The following is a 16,302-nucleotide window of genomic DNA, read 5'->3' as shown; positions in this document are numbered from 1 at the left end:
TCATTAGGGCCCTTTTTGAGCGTTGCTCTGACTAAGGCAGTGTGACCAGCTCCACGGTTTTCAAAAGGGCGCCAGATTGGAATTTGGATTCGATGTAATTGGGGGTTGATGGGCTTTATTTACTATCTACCTAAAGACTCGCAATCTTCAACATAAAACATAACTATCTGTGAGAGGCCATAGGATAAGTCAAATTTTAGTAAGGTATAAAAACATAGTATGATACAATATTGTTTATTTCGTAATAATAACAACACAATGTAACGTCGCACTCGTGTTAGGCGGGCGTCGTCTAACGCCTTACATGTCGCTAACTGAGGCACGATACTTAAACTGACTCCTACGCATCACATACATACATATAGGTAGAAATAATTCATGTTGCTAAACTTTTGAGGCTCAAATTCACAATAAAACCTCAGTTTTTCTTAAAACAACTGTTTACTTTGAAATTTGTACGTAAAAATCTTAGAAAATAATTGTTTGAGAAAGCTGACGTTTATATTGTCGGTGAACTTGAACCTTAATAATTATAGCAATTTCAAATCGAAGATTTGATGGATAATTTTTAGCTTTTAACTAGAAATTATCAGGAGCTAACAGTCGTTACTGTATTGCAAATGAGATGTCAGTTCAAGTAAAGAGCCTCTATTACAAAAATACTGAACAATTTCACACACAAACATAATATACAAACAGATGTATTTACATTACATGTAACACATCGAGCTATAACTTATGTATCGTCATTGATAAGTAGGTTAAGAGAGATATCACATTTAAAAACCGTAGGTGCAATAAGACTTTACTATGGCTAAAAATAACGAAAGAGTAGCAAACATTCATATAAAATCTGTCATATAAAATAATATCTATTAATAAGACAGCATTGCCTTTTTAATGGGAAATCATCAAATGACCTCTCCCGCTGTGGGTGCAGCGTGAGTAGGGCTGCCATCCGTCCGGGTTTCCCCGGATTTGTCCTCGTTTGGAGGCCGTCCGGGGGCCGTCCGGGCGGGGTTTCAAGAAGTGTCCGGGGAAAACCCGGACATTTTTCATAGGGCCATCTTAACCTATGGTGCCTGGGTATGCGAATTACCCGGGCGCCTAATAATGCAGAAGTCGAAGTGTCCTAAAACTCCAAAATTTTCGCGCTCGCTTCGCTCGCGACTTCTTTTCTTAACACATTTTTTTTTTACGTTTAGCTACTTTAAAATCCCAATATTCAAAAAATTTTGCGCTCGCTTCGCTTGCGGCTTCTTCACTTTGCGGATTTTTTTATTATACAAGTTTAGGTGCTTTAGTGACCCAAAACTCAAAAATTTTCGGCGACTTCACTTTACAGTTGTTTGTATTTTTCAACATTTTTTTGTCTAACCTATCAAGAAGGTAACTCCTAGTTTCCATATGAGCTTTCTTAATTATGACCTTCGAAATACATTAAGTCACAATCTTTCAATACTAGGTACTACATGAGCTAGAGACGGCCCTGACTTTTAATGTAAGGAAGGACCTCATTGAATTTAAAAAAATTTACGATTTATGTAATTGGCTGTTAAAGCCGTGTAAGTCGAATAAATAAATTAAGTAATATGGTAATATTAAAAAAAAAATCGGACTCGTCCGGGGAAAAAATGCTATTTACGCCAAATGTCCGGGTTTTTTTAAATATTTGTCCGGGTTTGGCGAAATTCGAAATGGCAGCCCTAAGCGTGAGGGACTATCAGACTCTTACTGACTAAAGAACATCATGTTCCTTCTTAAGCCCTTTATGTACCAGGGCCGCGGTAACTCTTTCGAACAATCCCGCAGTACCCGGCAGGCTTTGGCCCTGGTTGGCCCCACTGCGGAAGACAGGATTGACTGCCTCGCTAGCTAGTGTGAAGCGCAAAAATATTTGAAACAATTGGGTTACAGGGTCAAAGGTATAGTAAGTTTTTTCTCTTACAAGCTTACAGTGGAAATACCGTGCTTTGGCACTAACGATTAAAAACGTTAAGAAGTCAGGTATTTACAAAAGTTGTGCCTTTAAATGAGTTAATTTATTGGCACTAGTTAGCTTCGATGTCTCTATTCTTAATAAAATATCTATCAATGACGACAAACAAACATTTAATTTTAAATAATATAATATATTCACACTTAATGTGGGTACATTATTGTATTGTGTACACAAAATTATCCTGAAAGTTGTATTTTCAAAATCAAGTTTCTAGCGGTTGCTTAACACTATTTCATTAATTATAAGCTTTTTTTTTTCAAAAGAATAGTTCATGTGGGCACAATAAGCATTTCATGTAAGTACCATTTATAAATATGTCTGTCCAATCTAAAATCTATTATAAATCTATGATAAAGGTAATAATGAGCTTGCATTAATTAATCAAAGGTGCAACTTATATCCTAAAAAGTAGGTGCCGAAAATATTCCTAGTCAACTATTGGTTAGTATCTATGGGAATTCTAGAATTATAAGAAGACATGTATTTAAGACTATCGTAGAGTAATTACTTGTAGCGTTATATATATTATAATATATAAAACTTTTATACATAATGTACACACAAAACATTTCAAACAGCAAAGTCTTCTAGCGCCACTGTAGAAAAAGGTTCTAACTACACACTTGTCTATGCTTTACTCTATGGTATAAAATATTAATTAATTAGCTCTAGAAATCAAAAAATCATTACCTTTCAGGATAATTCTGTGTGTTTATTGTTTTTATTATAAAGCTAAAAAATATGGCTATTAACGACCATTCTGTTGTGCACTAAACTAAACTTATGATGTATTTTAAAGAAAACAACAGAATAGCAGAAGCTTAAACATACATTTTATTTGAAAGTTCTATAAGGAAATTTTAATTAGCGACTTCTCTCTTTTATTTGGCTATAACATTTACAAAAATGACAAATGATAGGTGTATGTCACACAACCTTATTCTATTCTTAATATGAATTAGTCATCTGGGTTTAGAAGGATGCCAGGGCGTCAGGAAGACAGGCTCAATATAAAATGGGGCACTGCAAAATAACTATCTGAGGGCGCCAGAACGGGAAACTTAAACATTATTTAGTTATTTATTATAATTTTAATTGTTTAGTGCACAACAGAATCGCAGCAATCCGCTAACTTACTATTGACATTGCACGTTATGAAAAGGGTATATAATTGATGTGATTTCTTATATAAAGTTTGTCGGTAACAACGCACTGATTTGCTTGTCTACGAGGCTTAATATTTAGGCGTTTTGGTCAGCAGAATTTTAAGTACCTATCTAGTTATGTTACTCCAAAAATGTGTTATCTATGTTGATAAGCTGTATCCGTAGCCTCAAAAGCAGCCTTCTTTTAAGGTCGATTTTTCAATCAGTAATTAACTTCTATCTAATAAATATGGCGATTTAACATATTTTTCATATAAAAGTTATCGAAACGTCAACCATATTTTTTAACCGACTTCCTAAAAAGGAGGAGGTTCTCAATTTGTCGTTTTAAGTATAAGTTATTTGGTGATTGAAAAATTGGCCCTATCAATAATTGAAACAAGCAAATATTTAGTTGAAAATTTTTAGTTCTTATTTTTTATATAAAATCAAGCTTGAATCCTATCTATTTGAGCAAAGCTGTTTAGAACTATTTCTGCCATAATTTTAAGCCTCGCATAAACGTGTATTAATTACAAAAATCCGCTACATTCCTTATCTATGGCTTCACTCTTTTGTTTATAGCTAGCTTTATTTGTCAAAACCTTATTTAGATGCTTATTTTAAAAGCAGGTGCCTTTTTAGCTGCTTGAGAAGTATATTAGAATAAATAATAATGGTCTTACTACAAAAACTTAAACATGTTTCAAACACTTGTCTAAAAAAATGTGGCTGCAAAATGGACCTTATTTCAACATCAGAATCTGTCATTTTTTAGACAAGTGTTAAACTGACGTTTAAAAGTTTTTGTGGTACGACGGTAAGTATTTAAAGATGTCACTATCACTCCTTATTAGTTATTCTAAGATACTTATTTATAATGTTATAGAATAGCTGTTGCTTACTGTGCAAATATTGCTGTATTTCGAGTGATATTTTCGTTAATTGCCAACAATATATAGTAGAATATATACTTCAATATATACAAAATATAAAAACTTATATAAGTTAACCGATTGTAAATAGGAATGCTTTTGTGGTTCTTTACAAAATGGGGTATGTTGGTCTAAATATACAGACAAAATATATTGTTCTAGAATTGAATGACTTTATTTTGTAAAAAAAACATCTTTTATACACTTTAAAATAAGGTGTACTTTTTCGTACTTCTTCACGTATCGTTTTTCTTTGCTATAAACTTTCCATGGTTTGTCATTGTGATGTTAAAATTCAAGTCAAATATCTTTGATTCTCTGAGGTTAGCCATTTCAAGCCTTGTGCAAGCGCAGTAGAGTTTTGTTCACACATATTGACTATTATAAAGTCATTATTAGCCAACTTCAGACAAACGAAAGTATTATTTCATGTCTGTATACGTGAGAACAACATAGACCATTATGTACAATTACCAATAAGAAAATAAAACATTAAATTAATATGGTTGTCTCTTTATTAATAAAATTAATTCTTTTGAGCCTAGATGTTACACATTGCTAAGTTTTTAATTGTTTTAGATTATTTTTGGTAGTTTTGGAGATCTTTACCCAATGTATCTTTCTAACCAAGTTCTAAATTATTTTTAAACAATGTGTAAAATCCAGACTCAGTATATATTTCTATCTATAATATTTTACTCTAGCTAACAATAACTTAACAGACAGTTTTAGTACATTATATATTAATTCATGTTATATACCTAGTCATAATTATCGGTGCTGCGCCATCTGTGGCCGCGCCGCGGCAACTTCTATGAGTTTTGACGCCACCTACAAAGAAAATGGCTGATAAATTTATTGATTTTTTATTGATCCGTAGTCATTATTTAAATAAAAAGTTTTTTAAAGTGTACGTGGTTAATTTAAGAGGATTGTGTGTGATCTCTGCATATAGGGTCTGTAGCTGACTACGGCTTGCGTATCCCAGGGTTTTGAAGAGTATAAAAGGCGGAGAAATGTTGTGCATCCATCGAATTTTTTTGTTGAATGAGTAGATAATTTATTTTTATAAAGGGTTAAATACTTTTTGTCGTGTCGTTTTTGTGTCGTGGTGGCCTAGTGGGTAAAGGACCGACCTCAAGTATGAGGGCGCGGGTTCGATCCCAGGTCAGGCAAGTACCAATGCAACTTTTCTAAGTTTGTATGTACTTTCTAAGTATTTCTTAGACACTAATGACTGTGTTTCGGATGGCACGTCAAACTGTAGGTGCCGGCTGTCATTGAACATACTTGGCAGTCGGTAGTCAGAAGCCATTGAACATCCTTGGCAGTCGGTAGTCAGAAGCCAGTAAGTCTGACACCAGTCTAACCAAGGGGTATCGGGTTGCCCGGGTAACTGGGTTGAGGAGGTCAGATAGGCAGTCGCTTCTTGTAAAGCACTGGTACTCAGCTGAATCTGGTTAGACTGGAAGCCGACCCCAACATAGTTGGGAAAAAGGCTCGGAAGATGATGAGTAGATAACTTATTTTTATAAATGGTTTATTTGTTAAAGGGTTTATTTGGTAGGGGGATTTAACGCCTTAAGCGTTCTACCAGTTTACCTTTGGGTGGAGGAGAAGTAGCTGTGGTACGGCCGACCTATATGACGGCGCCTGACCTGCCTGATTTATGGCATCTCTGGTCGTTTTTCCTTCATCTGTGGGTATGTTGTATAGCTACCTATATGTGTATGGTGTATGTGAGGCGTCGCTATAGCGGCGCGGCGAGCAGCGCACCGAACTGCAGCAGCGCCTCGCGCAGCGCTGCGCCGGCGCCTGCGCCCGCACCGCTGGATAACGCGCTGCCCGCTAAGCGTACTAGGTACGGGTACAGTGCTAAAACAAGACATTAATGGTCTTACTACAAAAACATAAACATGTGTCAAACACTTGTCTTAAAAAATTGAGACAGTTTTTTAGACAAGTGTTAAACTGACGTTTAAAAGTTTTTGTGGTAAGACGGTAATACATAGTTACAAATAGGAGAAAAATCGGTTGGCAAACTAAGGAGATGACAGAACGCTCATAGCGAACAAAAATCGAAATTGACGGCCTCATTATTTTTGGGTCAGTCAGTAAAAAACTTAGTATAGTATAGTTTCCCGTTCCCGTCCCCTTAATAGGTATTGATACCAAACAATCTTGAAATATCCGCTTAAGTGCATTAATACCTAACATAGACAGTGAAAAAGTTATACTCCAGTTGAAATGGAAGCTGACCCCAACATATGTAGATAGGTAAAGGCTAAGCAGATAAATTTGAGAAAACTTTACTTACCTATAAGTTTCTGCCAGGCGGCGGCGTCGACTTTCCCGGGCGGCGCTTTGCGCATGCTCTCTGTGAGTGTGGCCACCGCCTTCAGCACGAAAGATATTTCCGAAACCTGTTGCCTGAAGATATAACAAACATACAAACATCGAATACCCAAAAAGGCTAAAAATATTATATAATGGAGTTTCTTGCGCGTTCTTCTCCTTAGGAAGCTACTTTTGGAATGGGCAACTAGAATCAAACCTATTTATATTTTTTGACGTTCATAAGTGCTTGTAAAGGCCTAAATAAAATAAATTATTTGACTTTAACTTTATTACATTACATCTCAAAAATTGGTCTCTTTAATTTAAAAGAAAATGAAACAAAAATATGGAATACATGTTGTGATTTATTTTTTCGAAAGAAAGGGAATTTGTTTTTTTTTTACGAGACCTTGAACTTTTCGATTCAATATTGCACGTTGCTTAAAATGCACAATATAAGTTAAGCATGAATATGTGTAACCTGAAAATGAACGAACTTCATAGACTTTTAATAATTTGTAATAAAGAAGATTCTCCCCTATATCCATCCCACTATTTTACTCTATAATTTTTAGAAGAAAGAAAAGAAAAAGTAAGAAAACCCAAGAATTTCGAGGACACGGAAACACGAAATACATATGTGTAGAAAGTTACTATTTTGCCAACTTACCTAGGCAGTGGTTCCGTATTATCTTCGTCCTGTGTATATTTGGAGATGACCTCCTGAAACCTGTCTAACAACGCGACTATCGCTAAGGGGTCTGTGTCATCTGAAAGAGGTAATATTCTTTGTGAATGTATACAAATATTATAAAGCTACAATCATTGTTACTCGTCTATACTAATATAGCTGAAGAGTTTGTTTGTTTGAACATGAAAATCGCAGACATTGTTGGTGCGTTTTGAGAAATTATTTCGGTGTTACAAAGCATATCGAGGAAGGCTATATAGGCCGCATTTTTATCCGGGTGTGCAAATTAGTTCCGATGGGAGGAGAGAAAAACCAGGAAATATTTGGTATACTTATAAATTCCAAGTTACTGGTTACTACAGTAATGTGACATGATGAAAATCTAATAACGCGGTGACATGTCACTTTGTTTCCAGAAATTATTTACACTTTTAGGGAACATAATATAACAGTCGATAATGTGTTGACAGAAGTCCAAATGATCTAAAACCGGGCGTTCAAACCTACAAACAAATTGTACATTATTCTGTAAGTATATCTTACTCTCAACGCCCGCGAAGGAGTCGATGTCCTCAAGCATGGAGTACTGCAGGAGGGTCTCGAAGCACGTGCGCGCGAACTCTTCTCTCTCCTTTAACTCTTGCTCATTTTCTGTGTAAAAAGAATTACGGTGCTTTCTATAACATATCTACAGGATGACTTGCGATTAGAGATTTAATTTTGACATTTGAGAGTGGGTAACATTCAAGCTATGTCTGCTCATCTCTTCTAAATGAATTGGAAGAAGAATATGTAATAAGATTGTACACAGAGGACAAAAGACACACGGGAAGATGGCATGTCGTCGGTTTTATGAGCGGCTATATCGTCACAGGATACAGGTACAAAATGTTTGCCTCGGCATACGGTACGGTGTATTCGTTGTCTGTCGCCAGAGCCTCGTCCATTGTTCAGGGCCATGGGCAGAACGATATGGTTTTGCTCCTAGGCCGTTTTTTTTTACTGACGTCAAAAATCACCAAATGACCCCTTCCGCTGTGGGTTAGCAGCGGTGAGGGAGTGTCAAACTCTTAATGACTGAAACCGTCGTGTTCCGTCGTAGGCCTTTTATGTACCAGGGCCGCGGTAACTCTTTCGAACAACCCCGCAGCCCCGGCAGTTGCTCCAAACCTTAATACTTGTACTACTCACGTATAGGAGTGGGCGGCTGCGTGTGCAAGGAGCCGGCGCGGACCAGCGCCAGCAGCGGCCGCAGCTGCGCCGCCGGCAGCCGCGGCCGCGCCCGCAGCGCCTGCGTCCGCACCGCCAGCACCAGCGCTGGGGCTGTGTCACACATGACACTAGTGTACTCACGTATAGGAGTGGGCGGCTGCGTGTGCAAGGAGCCGGCGCGGACCAGCGCCAGCAGCGGCCGCAGCTGCGCCGCCGGCAGCCGCGGCCGCGCCCGCAGCGCCTGCGTCCGCACCGCCAGCACCAGCGCTGGGGCTGTGTCACATGACACTAGTGTACTCACGTATAGGAGTGGGCGGCTGCGTGTGCAAGGAGCCGGCGCGGACCAGCGCCAGCAGCGGCCGCAGCTGCGCCGCCGGCAGCCGCGGCCGCGCCCGCAGCGCCTGCGTCCGCACCGCCAGCACCAGCGCTGGGGCTGTGTCACACATGACACTAGTGTACTCACGTATAGGAGGGCGGCTGCGTGCAAGGAGCCGGCGCGGACCAGCGCCAGCAGCGGCCGCAGCTGCGCCGCCGGCAGCCGCGGCCGCGCCCGCAGCGCCTGCGTCCGCACCGCCAGCACCAGCGCTGGGGCTGTGTCACACATGACACTAGTGTACTCACGTATAGGAGTGGGCGGCTGCGTGTGCAAGGAGCCGGCGCGGACCAGCGCCAGCAGCGGCCGCAGCTGCGCCGCCGGCAGCCGCGGCCGCGCCCGCAGCGCCTGCGTCCGCACCGCCAGCACCAGCGCCCGGGCTGCGCGACCGCCGCCCACGCTGTGTAATAAACAAAATGTTCAAGCAACAACAAATCATCAAAAGAGAGTCAATAGAATCAAAAGGATTCAGACCACCCACGACCGCGATAGGCAGAAGCATCAGGTAAAGAAAATGGTATCGTGTATTTGCGATTCTGAAGTCCCAATTTCGTATAAATAAATCTACGAAAATCGTCTTTTTTCTGTCACTGAGGTGAAACTTATAATTTTTTCTAGAATATTTGAAACAAAATATTGCTCTGACCCTTTTGAGATTTGGAGATTCAAACTTTAGTTTTTCTCATTATTTATGTAGGTGTGTAGTATTTAAAGAACATTTCTAATTAATGCATGATTGGTATGGTAAAACTCTTGCCAATATAAATCCTTTTTAAAACAAAAACAACTAAGACAAAACTTACGGTGGTTCAAACAGGAATGTTTCGAGTACTTTGGGTAGGGTCTCCCAAAATTCTTTGTATACCTCCGGCTCCTCTCTCGCTAGTGGAAGACCAGTCTCTAATACCTAAATAAACAAACATATTTTTATATTTGACCGAATCTCAGAAATCCAGGCTAAAAGTATGCCAAAGAAGCATGGAGCGTAGCCTGCTCAACATACGGCTTAGCGACCGGATACGCAACACCATTATCCGGTCCAAGACGGGCATACTCGATGTGGGCAATAAGTCTGCAAAGTTGAAGTGGGATTGGGCGGGTCACATCTGTCGAATGCACCCGAACAAGTGGGCCAATATAACCACAAAGTGGATCCCGGAGGATGGAAGGCGACCGAGAGGGAGACCAAGGAAACGCTGGAGGGAAGACTTGGACAGCTTCCTCTCGGACTGGCCTCAAGCAGCGATGGATAGAGAAAAGTGGAAGGCTTTGGGGGAGGCCTTTGCCCAGCAGTGGGACAGCATAGGCTAATAAAAAAATATATATATATACTAGAAAATGTATAAATGCAATCAATATTTAACAAAGTAAACACAAATAAACTCTTTTGCAAAAAAAACGGGCACCTATGCGAAATCTTAGTTTTATGGACTTTACGTGTATTTCAAAGGGTTTTAATGATTGTAGTTTGTTTCTAGCATCAAAAGGGTTAGCCGAGCATGCGTGAAAGTGTATTCTAAATTTGAATTTTGTACAATTGCTAAGAAATTGGTTAAACCTTGTTTTGGACTAATTGCTGGCAGAAAGTTCGTCGGTGTTTTGAAAAGTTTTTGAAATGATTTTCAAGAAAATGATAATGCAGTTTTAATTAATGATTAATGTACTTTTTTGTTAGATCAAAACATTTTTGAAAAACTATGCGTATTTGATAAAATTTTCACCTGCTCTAAATGGGCTATGCTGATGATTGATGATTGATGGCAATGTTAAGATTTTCGGTATTTTAGTGTAAAGCGTTCTATTGTTTAGGTATTGTACCCACGTGTTTTAAAATATCGCTTTTTCATAAATAAACACTATTTAGAGGAGTATCAGTACCTTGGGCTGCGACAAAACCAATTTAAAGTAAGCAGTGCCGATCACAACCCGTCTTCTATCAGACTTTGACATTTTTAAAAGACTTGAAATTCTACAAAATACAGAAAATTGCGCATAGACTGTGAGCGCGAGATCTTAAGGTCTCGTAATCACTGATTTTTACACAACCTCGTCTCTTGGGAAACTCCGTAGACCTCTGAAGATCTATGAGTCTGAGCGTTCAAATAGCGTGTTTTCATCCCACGGACATTTTATTAAATAAACTTCCATGCACCGAGATTTTCTGGCATCTACAGCGCTTTCCTGCTTAAATCATTACAATAATTGGCTATCTGCTCATTTCTTAAGAAACATACGTTTGGCCAATAATTTTGAATTCTTGACTCCCTTTCAGCTAAATCGTCGTTTAGTAACCCGATACCTATGGAGTTATCGAGAGCTTCAACGCGGCAATAATTTGACTTTTTAGATAGCTTCAACCCTCCTCATCATTTTTCATGTGGATAATTTTAACATTTATCACAAAATTTGGTATTTTTTAAATGTTAAAGTCCGATAGGAGACGAGTTGTGATCGGCACTGCTTACTTTAAATTGGTTTTGTCGCAGCCCAAGGTACTGATACTCCTCTAAATAGTGTTTATTTATGAAAAAGCGATATTTTAAAATACGTGGGTACAATATCTAAACAATAGAACGCTTTCCACTAAAATACCGAAACTCTTAACATTGCCATCAATCATCAGTATAGTCCATTTAGAGCAGGTGAAAATTTCATCAAATACGCATAGTTTTTCAAAAATGTTTTGATCTAACAGAAAGGTACATTAATCACGAATTAAAACTGCATTATCATTTTTCTGAAAATCACTCCAAAAACTCTTCAAAACACCGACGAACTTTCTGCCAGCAGCTAGTTCAAAACAAGGTTTAACCAATTTCTTAGCAATTGTTCAAAATTCAAATTTAGAATACACTCTCACGCATGCTTGGCTAACCCTATTGATGCTAGAAACATACTAGAATCATTAAAACCCTTTGAAATACACGTAAAGTCCTTAAAACTAAGATTTCGCATAGGTGCCCGTTTTTTTTGCAAAAGAGTGTATAATATGAAATACTATCGAAAATTGTTTGAGCAGAAGTTTTAATTTTGTGCGTTTTCGGAAAACCGGCTTGTGCCATTATTTAAATACATAATTTAGCATTAAGTATTTTTTTGTCATTGTCGGGTCGGATTACGAAACCGACCTAATTCTTATATGTATTAGTTTATGTTATGACAGTGCATTAAAGGCATTCAGCTCGTACTGACTTATATTATTGACAAGCACTCTCGAAGTCGAAAATCAATGGTAGACAAATAAATCTGTTAATTTTTCTTACTTGCAGTAATAACGATGAGATCTGTGCGGTTTCCTCCATTTGCTCAGCTGTCTTCCGTCGCTTGTCCTGACCATATTTCTGTACTGATGTATGTAACGCCTATAAATGAGAAAAATACTGATTTTCTCTCCGATCTGATACATTTATAAGTTACTAATTTGTGAAATAATAAACGAGTACATAAGGGTATAGTTCGGCCGTTCAGAGAATGCGTTCCTGACACATCTCGATTGAACTGACGACGTAACTTTGTAATGGCATTGCAGTTACGATCAAAATATTTTTGCTGGTTGTTTATCGTTTTAACAATTGATGAGCATTAAAACAACATCATTATATCAATAATCAATGAATGTTGTAATTTTGTGCCAAATTGAGTGTCAAATAACTTGGTAAACAATATTTTTCTAAATCTATACTGCGCTATTACAAGGTTATGTCAGCGCTTTATATTTGTAGTGCTGTGCTAAAAATAACAGGCAAGTAGCGTAATCTGTTCTTATAAGTCGATGGTTCTTATACAGTTATACTTATAATATAAAATAATACGTTTTGTTTTTCTTTTAAACAATTTGAAAATAATGGACTATAGGATAACTTTTATGAAATATAAAAATAAAACTATGACCAAACTGAACGCGCGAAAGAAAGTAGCATTTTTATATTTAGGTTGAAAATGGTAACCCCAAATGGCATTATTTATTTATTATGGGCCATCATTTTGTGACGCTAAATAGTCGTCTGTTGTCGTTTCGTGCGCAAAGACTAAAAACCTGATTTTGGAAGATTTTGACCGAGATATCAAGATTGATTCTGTTATTGATAATACCTAATATAATTATACATGTAGGCGAAGATGATAATGAAGACACCACCTCCTCAAGCGAATCGGAGTCTGATTAATATTCTGTACGCACATTCAATTCAATGTATTTACTTTATTGCATGGATACAGATTGTAACTTTGTAACAAAAAAATAAATAAAACAATTTTATTATATGAATATTACCTTTTTTTGGTTTCCACCTAAATAACTAAAATATAAATTTTAAATGATTCCGCCAATTTAAAACGGAAATAATCTTAAAATAATTCGGCGGTTCATTTTGGAGGAACGGTAACGAACTTAGTGTTATGTTGTGCCCATCACTAGTCGTGACTAACTGATAGGTGTCAGGAACGCATTCTCTGAACGGCCGAAGTATAGTATATGGAGGAAGTACATAACATAGTAAATGATGATTATGTTAATCCTATGCACTTACCTATATAAACTCCCTTTTGTAATTCCCATATATGCTCCCTGAAGTTTTTCCTCTATTTATACGTTATGTACTTCCTTACGTATACTCTCTTATGTATGTTTGAAGTAACGTAGCAGTAACTAGGAAATAATATTTATTTTGCAAATAGGTCGTAAACAACACTTTTGCACCTCACATTTAAAAGCGAGATGAAGTAAGTATTTCCTACCTGACTACCTTGACATGATTGAGAATTAACATCAAAAAAACTTAAAGTTCACATAGTCTCTTTTAGAGTCCAAATATACATGACTGCACCATGGATAAGCAATGTAAGACTGTGTATGAAATGACCTTTTTAAGAAAGTGTCATACTAGTTTAACTGGATCTGTCTAATCAAAATACATATGACATGATGATGATGATGATATCTAATCATACACCAGTAAATTCACTTACAACCAACAAATCAGGTAACACAAGCTTAGCAGCTTCAGGCGCGGCTCGGTACAGCGCGGTAGCCGCCGCTAGACAGCGCGGCGCGGCGCCCGCGCGGCTGCCGCAAGCCGACGCCAACGATGTCAGTGCTGAGAACAGAGCTGGTAACAGCTCGTGGCGTTGGAGGGCTTCCTGGGGTAGTAAAGTTATATATTAAGAATAGTGATGAAGTTGGCTAACTAATAGCTAAATTGAAGTCAGGATAGATGAAAAGATGAAATGATAGAAATAGCAAAACGTTTATTTGCCAAGAATGTAGGTACACAAATAAATAAAGAATCCTCATACATTCTGCCAGCAGGCGTGATGCGACGCGCATACGTAGGGTGACTGTCGCTTTCGGATTAAAAAGATTCTTCTAACCTACAGACAGACATGTCTTGCTGGGGAGTTTGTTGCGCCACTTCTTCTCAGCAAAAATACATAGGAAGTGGTGAAGGGTGGACGTTTTGGTGGCTGTCTTTTGTATATTTTAACGTTGAAAAAGTTTTGTTTAGTAGCCAAGTTTGAATAAATCATTTGAAGTTTGAATTTGAGCCTTGAGGTAAGATAAGACTCATCAACATGGTCTAAATTGTCGGATCTTCGTTTTTGATGTCAATTTCATTTCGTTTGTCCGACTTTGTAGTTGTTGGCCGACGGCTCCGTGCTGCACACGTGGGATAAGCACGAGCCAGCTGCGTCAGTCCCCCGGGGTGAACATTACCTTATGCACAATATCGAGGCAGTGCAGCGCATGCAGGCTGACGGGCGCGGCGGCCGCCAGCGAGTCCAGCGCCGTGGCCGCGGCCGACGGCTCCGTGCTGCACACGTGGGATAAGCACGAGCCTGCTGCGTCAGTCCCCCGGGGTGAACATTACCTTATGCACAATATCGAGGCAGTGCAGCGCATGCAGGCTGACGGGCGCGGCGGCCGCCAGCGAGTCCAGCGCCGTGGCCGCGGCCGACGGCTCCGTGCTGCACACGTGGGATAAGCACGAGCCTGCTGCGTCAGTCCCCCGGGGTGAACATTACCTTATGCACAATATCGAGGCAGTGCAGCGCATGCAGGCTGACGGGCGCGGCGGCCGCCAGCGAGTCCAGCGCCGTGGCCGCGGCCGACGGCTCCGTGCTGCACACGTGGGATAAGCACGAGCCTAGCTTTGTTACGTCCGCTGCTGTGAACCTGGAAGTTAAAGATAGCGAAATAAGCAAAAAAATTGATTGTTTGTAAAGTTGGTTCATGGACGGTAGTTTGACGTGACAACGTCAAACATGACAGTAGTATTTGAGCCGACCACCCGCGCCGATTATGCCTCTCTCGTCGACCTTGTTTCGTGCATGCAGCCCGTAATATCGAGTTATTAGACGTTGTTACGTTAAAATATTCCCACTTAAAAATAATGTAATAGCAAAAGGCGGATGTAGTAAAATAGATTTTCTGAAACCCGGAATTTGAGCTGCATTTTCTTTGAATAATTTCTTTAAAAATAAGGTGTAAAGCGCGCGGTAGAGGGTTACGAGTAAGCAACGTGCGCACTCGAGTCGAGCTGCGTGCGTTATGGGATAGAAGACACCGGCGGACGCCATGACAGTCGAATGTTCTAGAACGTTTGCCGCAGCTCTCGCTCGTCAATTATTTTCATGTGAATTACTAGCTAGCCTAACTGATGACCGAACTGATCGTTTCTTTGATTATTTTCCAAACTGTGTTTCAAGAGCACCATCAAAGGTCTATCATAATGAACGCATTTACAAATGCGTTTAAATTTTTAAATATGAAAAACACATAAGGGGAGTATTTAAGAGATTACATAAGGGGAGTATATAAGGGGAGTACATATGTAAGAGAGCACATAAGAGAGTACATAAGAGAGCACATAAGAGAGTACATACGAGATCACATTAGAGGGTATATAAGGGGAGTACATAAGAAGAGTCCATAAAAGAGTGAAATGAAATGAAATTTCATTTCATTCCATTTCTTCTTTCATTTCTTTTGAAATTCTTTCATTTCAAAAGAGTCCATAAGAGAGTTCATAATAGGATAACATTAGAGGAGTACGTTCAGAGAGTAGGTACGTTAGAGGAATACATATGAGAGTTTATATGAAAATTTAGCCATCTTCATTATTTCTAGGAACTTACGTGGGTCGTATATGTTGGAAGATGAGAGGGAAGATCTGTACAAGCGTGGTGAGGAAGTTCAGAGACGGCGCGTACACTTCCACCGGCTTGCCGTCTTCTGATGCTGCAAGGGAAATGATAGGTTACATATTTAATTCTTCTTAAATGCCTGGTTAAATAAAAGAATACGCAGAAAGTTTTGAAAATTGGTAAAATACCAATGGGACATTTTCTACTAACGGCTGTTCCCAATATTCTTTTGACATTAACTCAAACAACTAACGTAATATCTACAGTATTTATATTAAGCAAAGAATACCATCATTTGAAAAATTTGAAACTGTGGACATGTTGATTTAAGCTGACATTTTTTAGGCTTTTGCCTAGTAATTAATGATTTTGTCCCGGCCGGAAAACCAGCTTCGATCGGACTGTAAAAAAAAATAGAAACATCTAAATTGCAAACCACCTTCTTTTAGGGATGTCGTTAAAAA

The 16,302-nt window shown here is 38.9% G+C and overlaps 1 protein-coding gene across 1 annotated transcript in view; it reads right to left on the bottom strand.

Annotated features, from left to right (window-relative positions):
- Nucleotides 1-218: 218 nt before the first annotated feature.
- Nucleotides 219-16,302, bottom strand: part of LOC110372631 (protein MON2 homolog) — a 39,313-nt gene continuing 23,229 nt past the window's right edge. The window contains exons 30-40 of the mRNA XM_064041807.1: nucleotides 15,830-15,932; nucleotides 14,717-14,867; nucleotides 13,664-13,834; nucleotides 11,959-12,057; nucleotides 9,499-9,602; nucleotides 8,944-9,095; nucleotides 7,654-7,761; nucleotides 7,090-7,189; nucleotides 6,400-6,512; nucleotides 5,803-5,957; nucleotides 219-4,913 (exon numbers count right to left, since the gene is read on the bottom strand). Of these exons, the coding sequence (XP_063897877.1) occupies nucleotides 5,833-5,957; nucleotides 6,400-6,512; nucleotides 7,090-7,189; nucleotides 7,654-7,761; nucleotides 8,944-9,095; nucleotides 9,499-9,602; nucleotides 11,959-12,057; nucleotides 13,664-13,834; nucleotides 14,717-14,867; nucleotides 15,830-15,932 (1,226 nt within the window). The 3' untranslated portion in view covers nucleotides 219-4,913; nucleotides 5,803-5,832. The remainder of the gene's footprint in view (nucleotides 4,914-5,802; nucleotides 5,958-6,399; nucleotides 6,513-7,089; nucleotides 7,190-7,653; nucleotides 7,762-8,943; nucleotides 9,096-9,498; nucleotides 9,603-11,958; nucleotides 12,058-13,663; nucleotides 13,835-14,716; nucleotides 14,868-15,829; nucleotides 15,933-16,302) is intronic.

Source organism: Helicoverpa armigera, chromosome 26, assembly GCF_030705265.1.
Source record: "Helicoverpa armigera isolate CAAS_96S chromosome 26, ASM3070526v1, whole genome shotgun sequence".
Classification (NCBI taxonomy): domain Eukaryota; kingdom Metazoa; phylum Arthropoda; class Insecta; order Lepidoptera; family Noctuidae; genus Helicoverpa; species Helicoverpa armigera.
The sequence above is the reverse complement of the archived record's forward strand: the minus strand, read 5'-3'. Positions and strand labels throughout refer to the sequence as shown.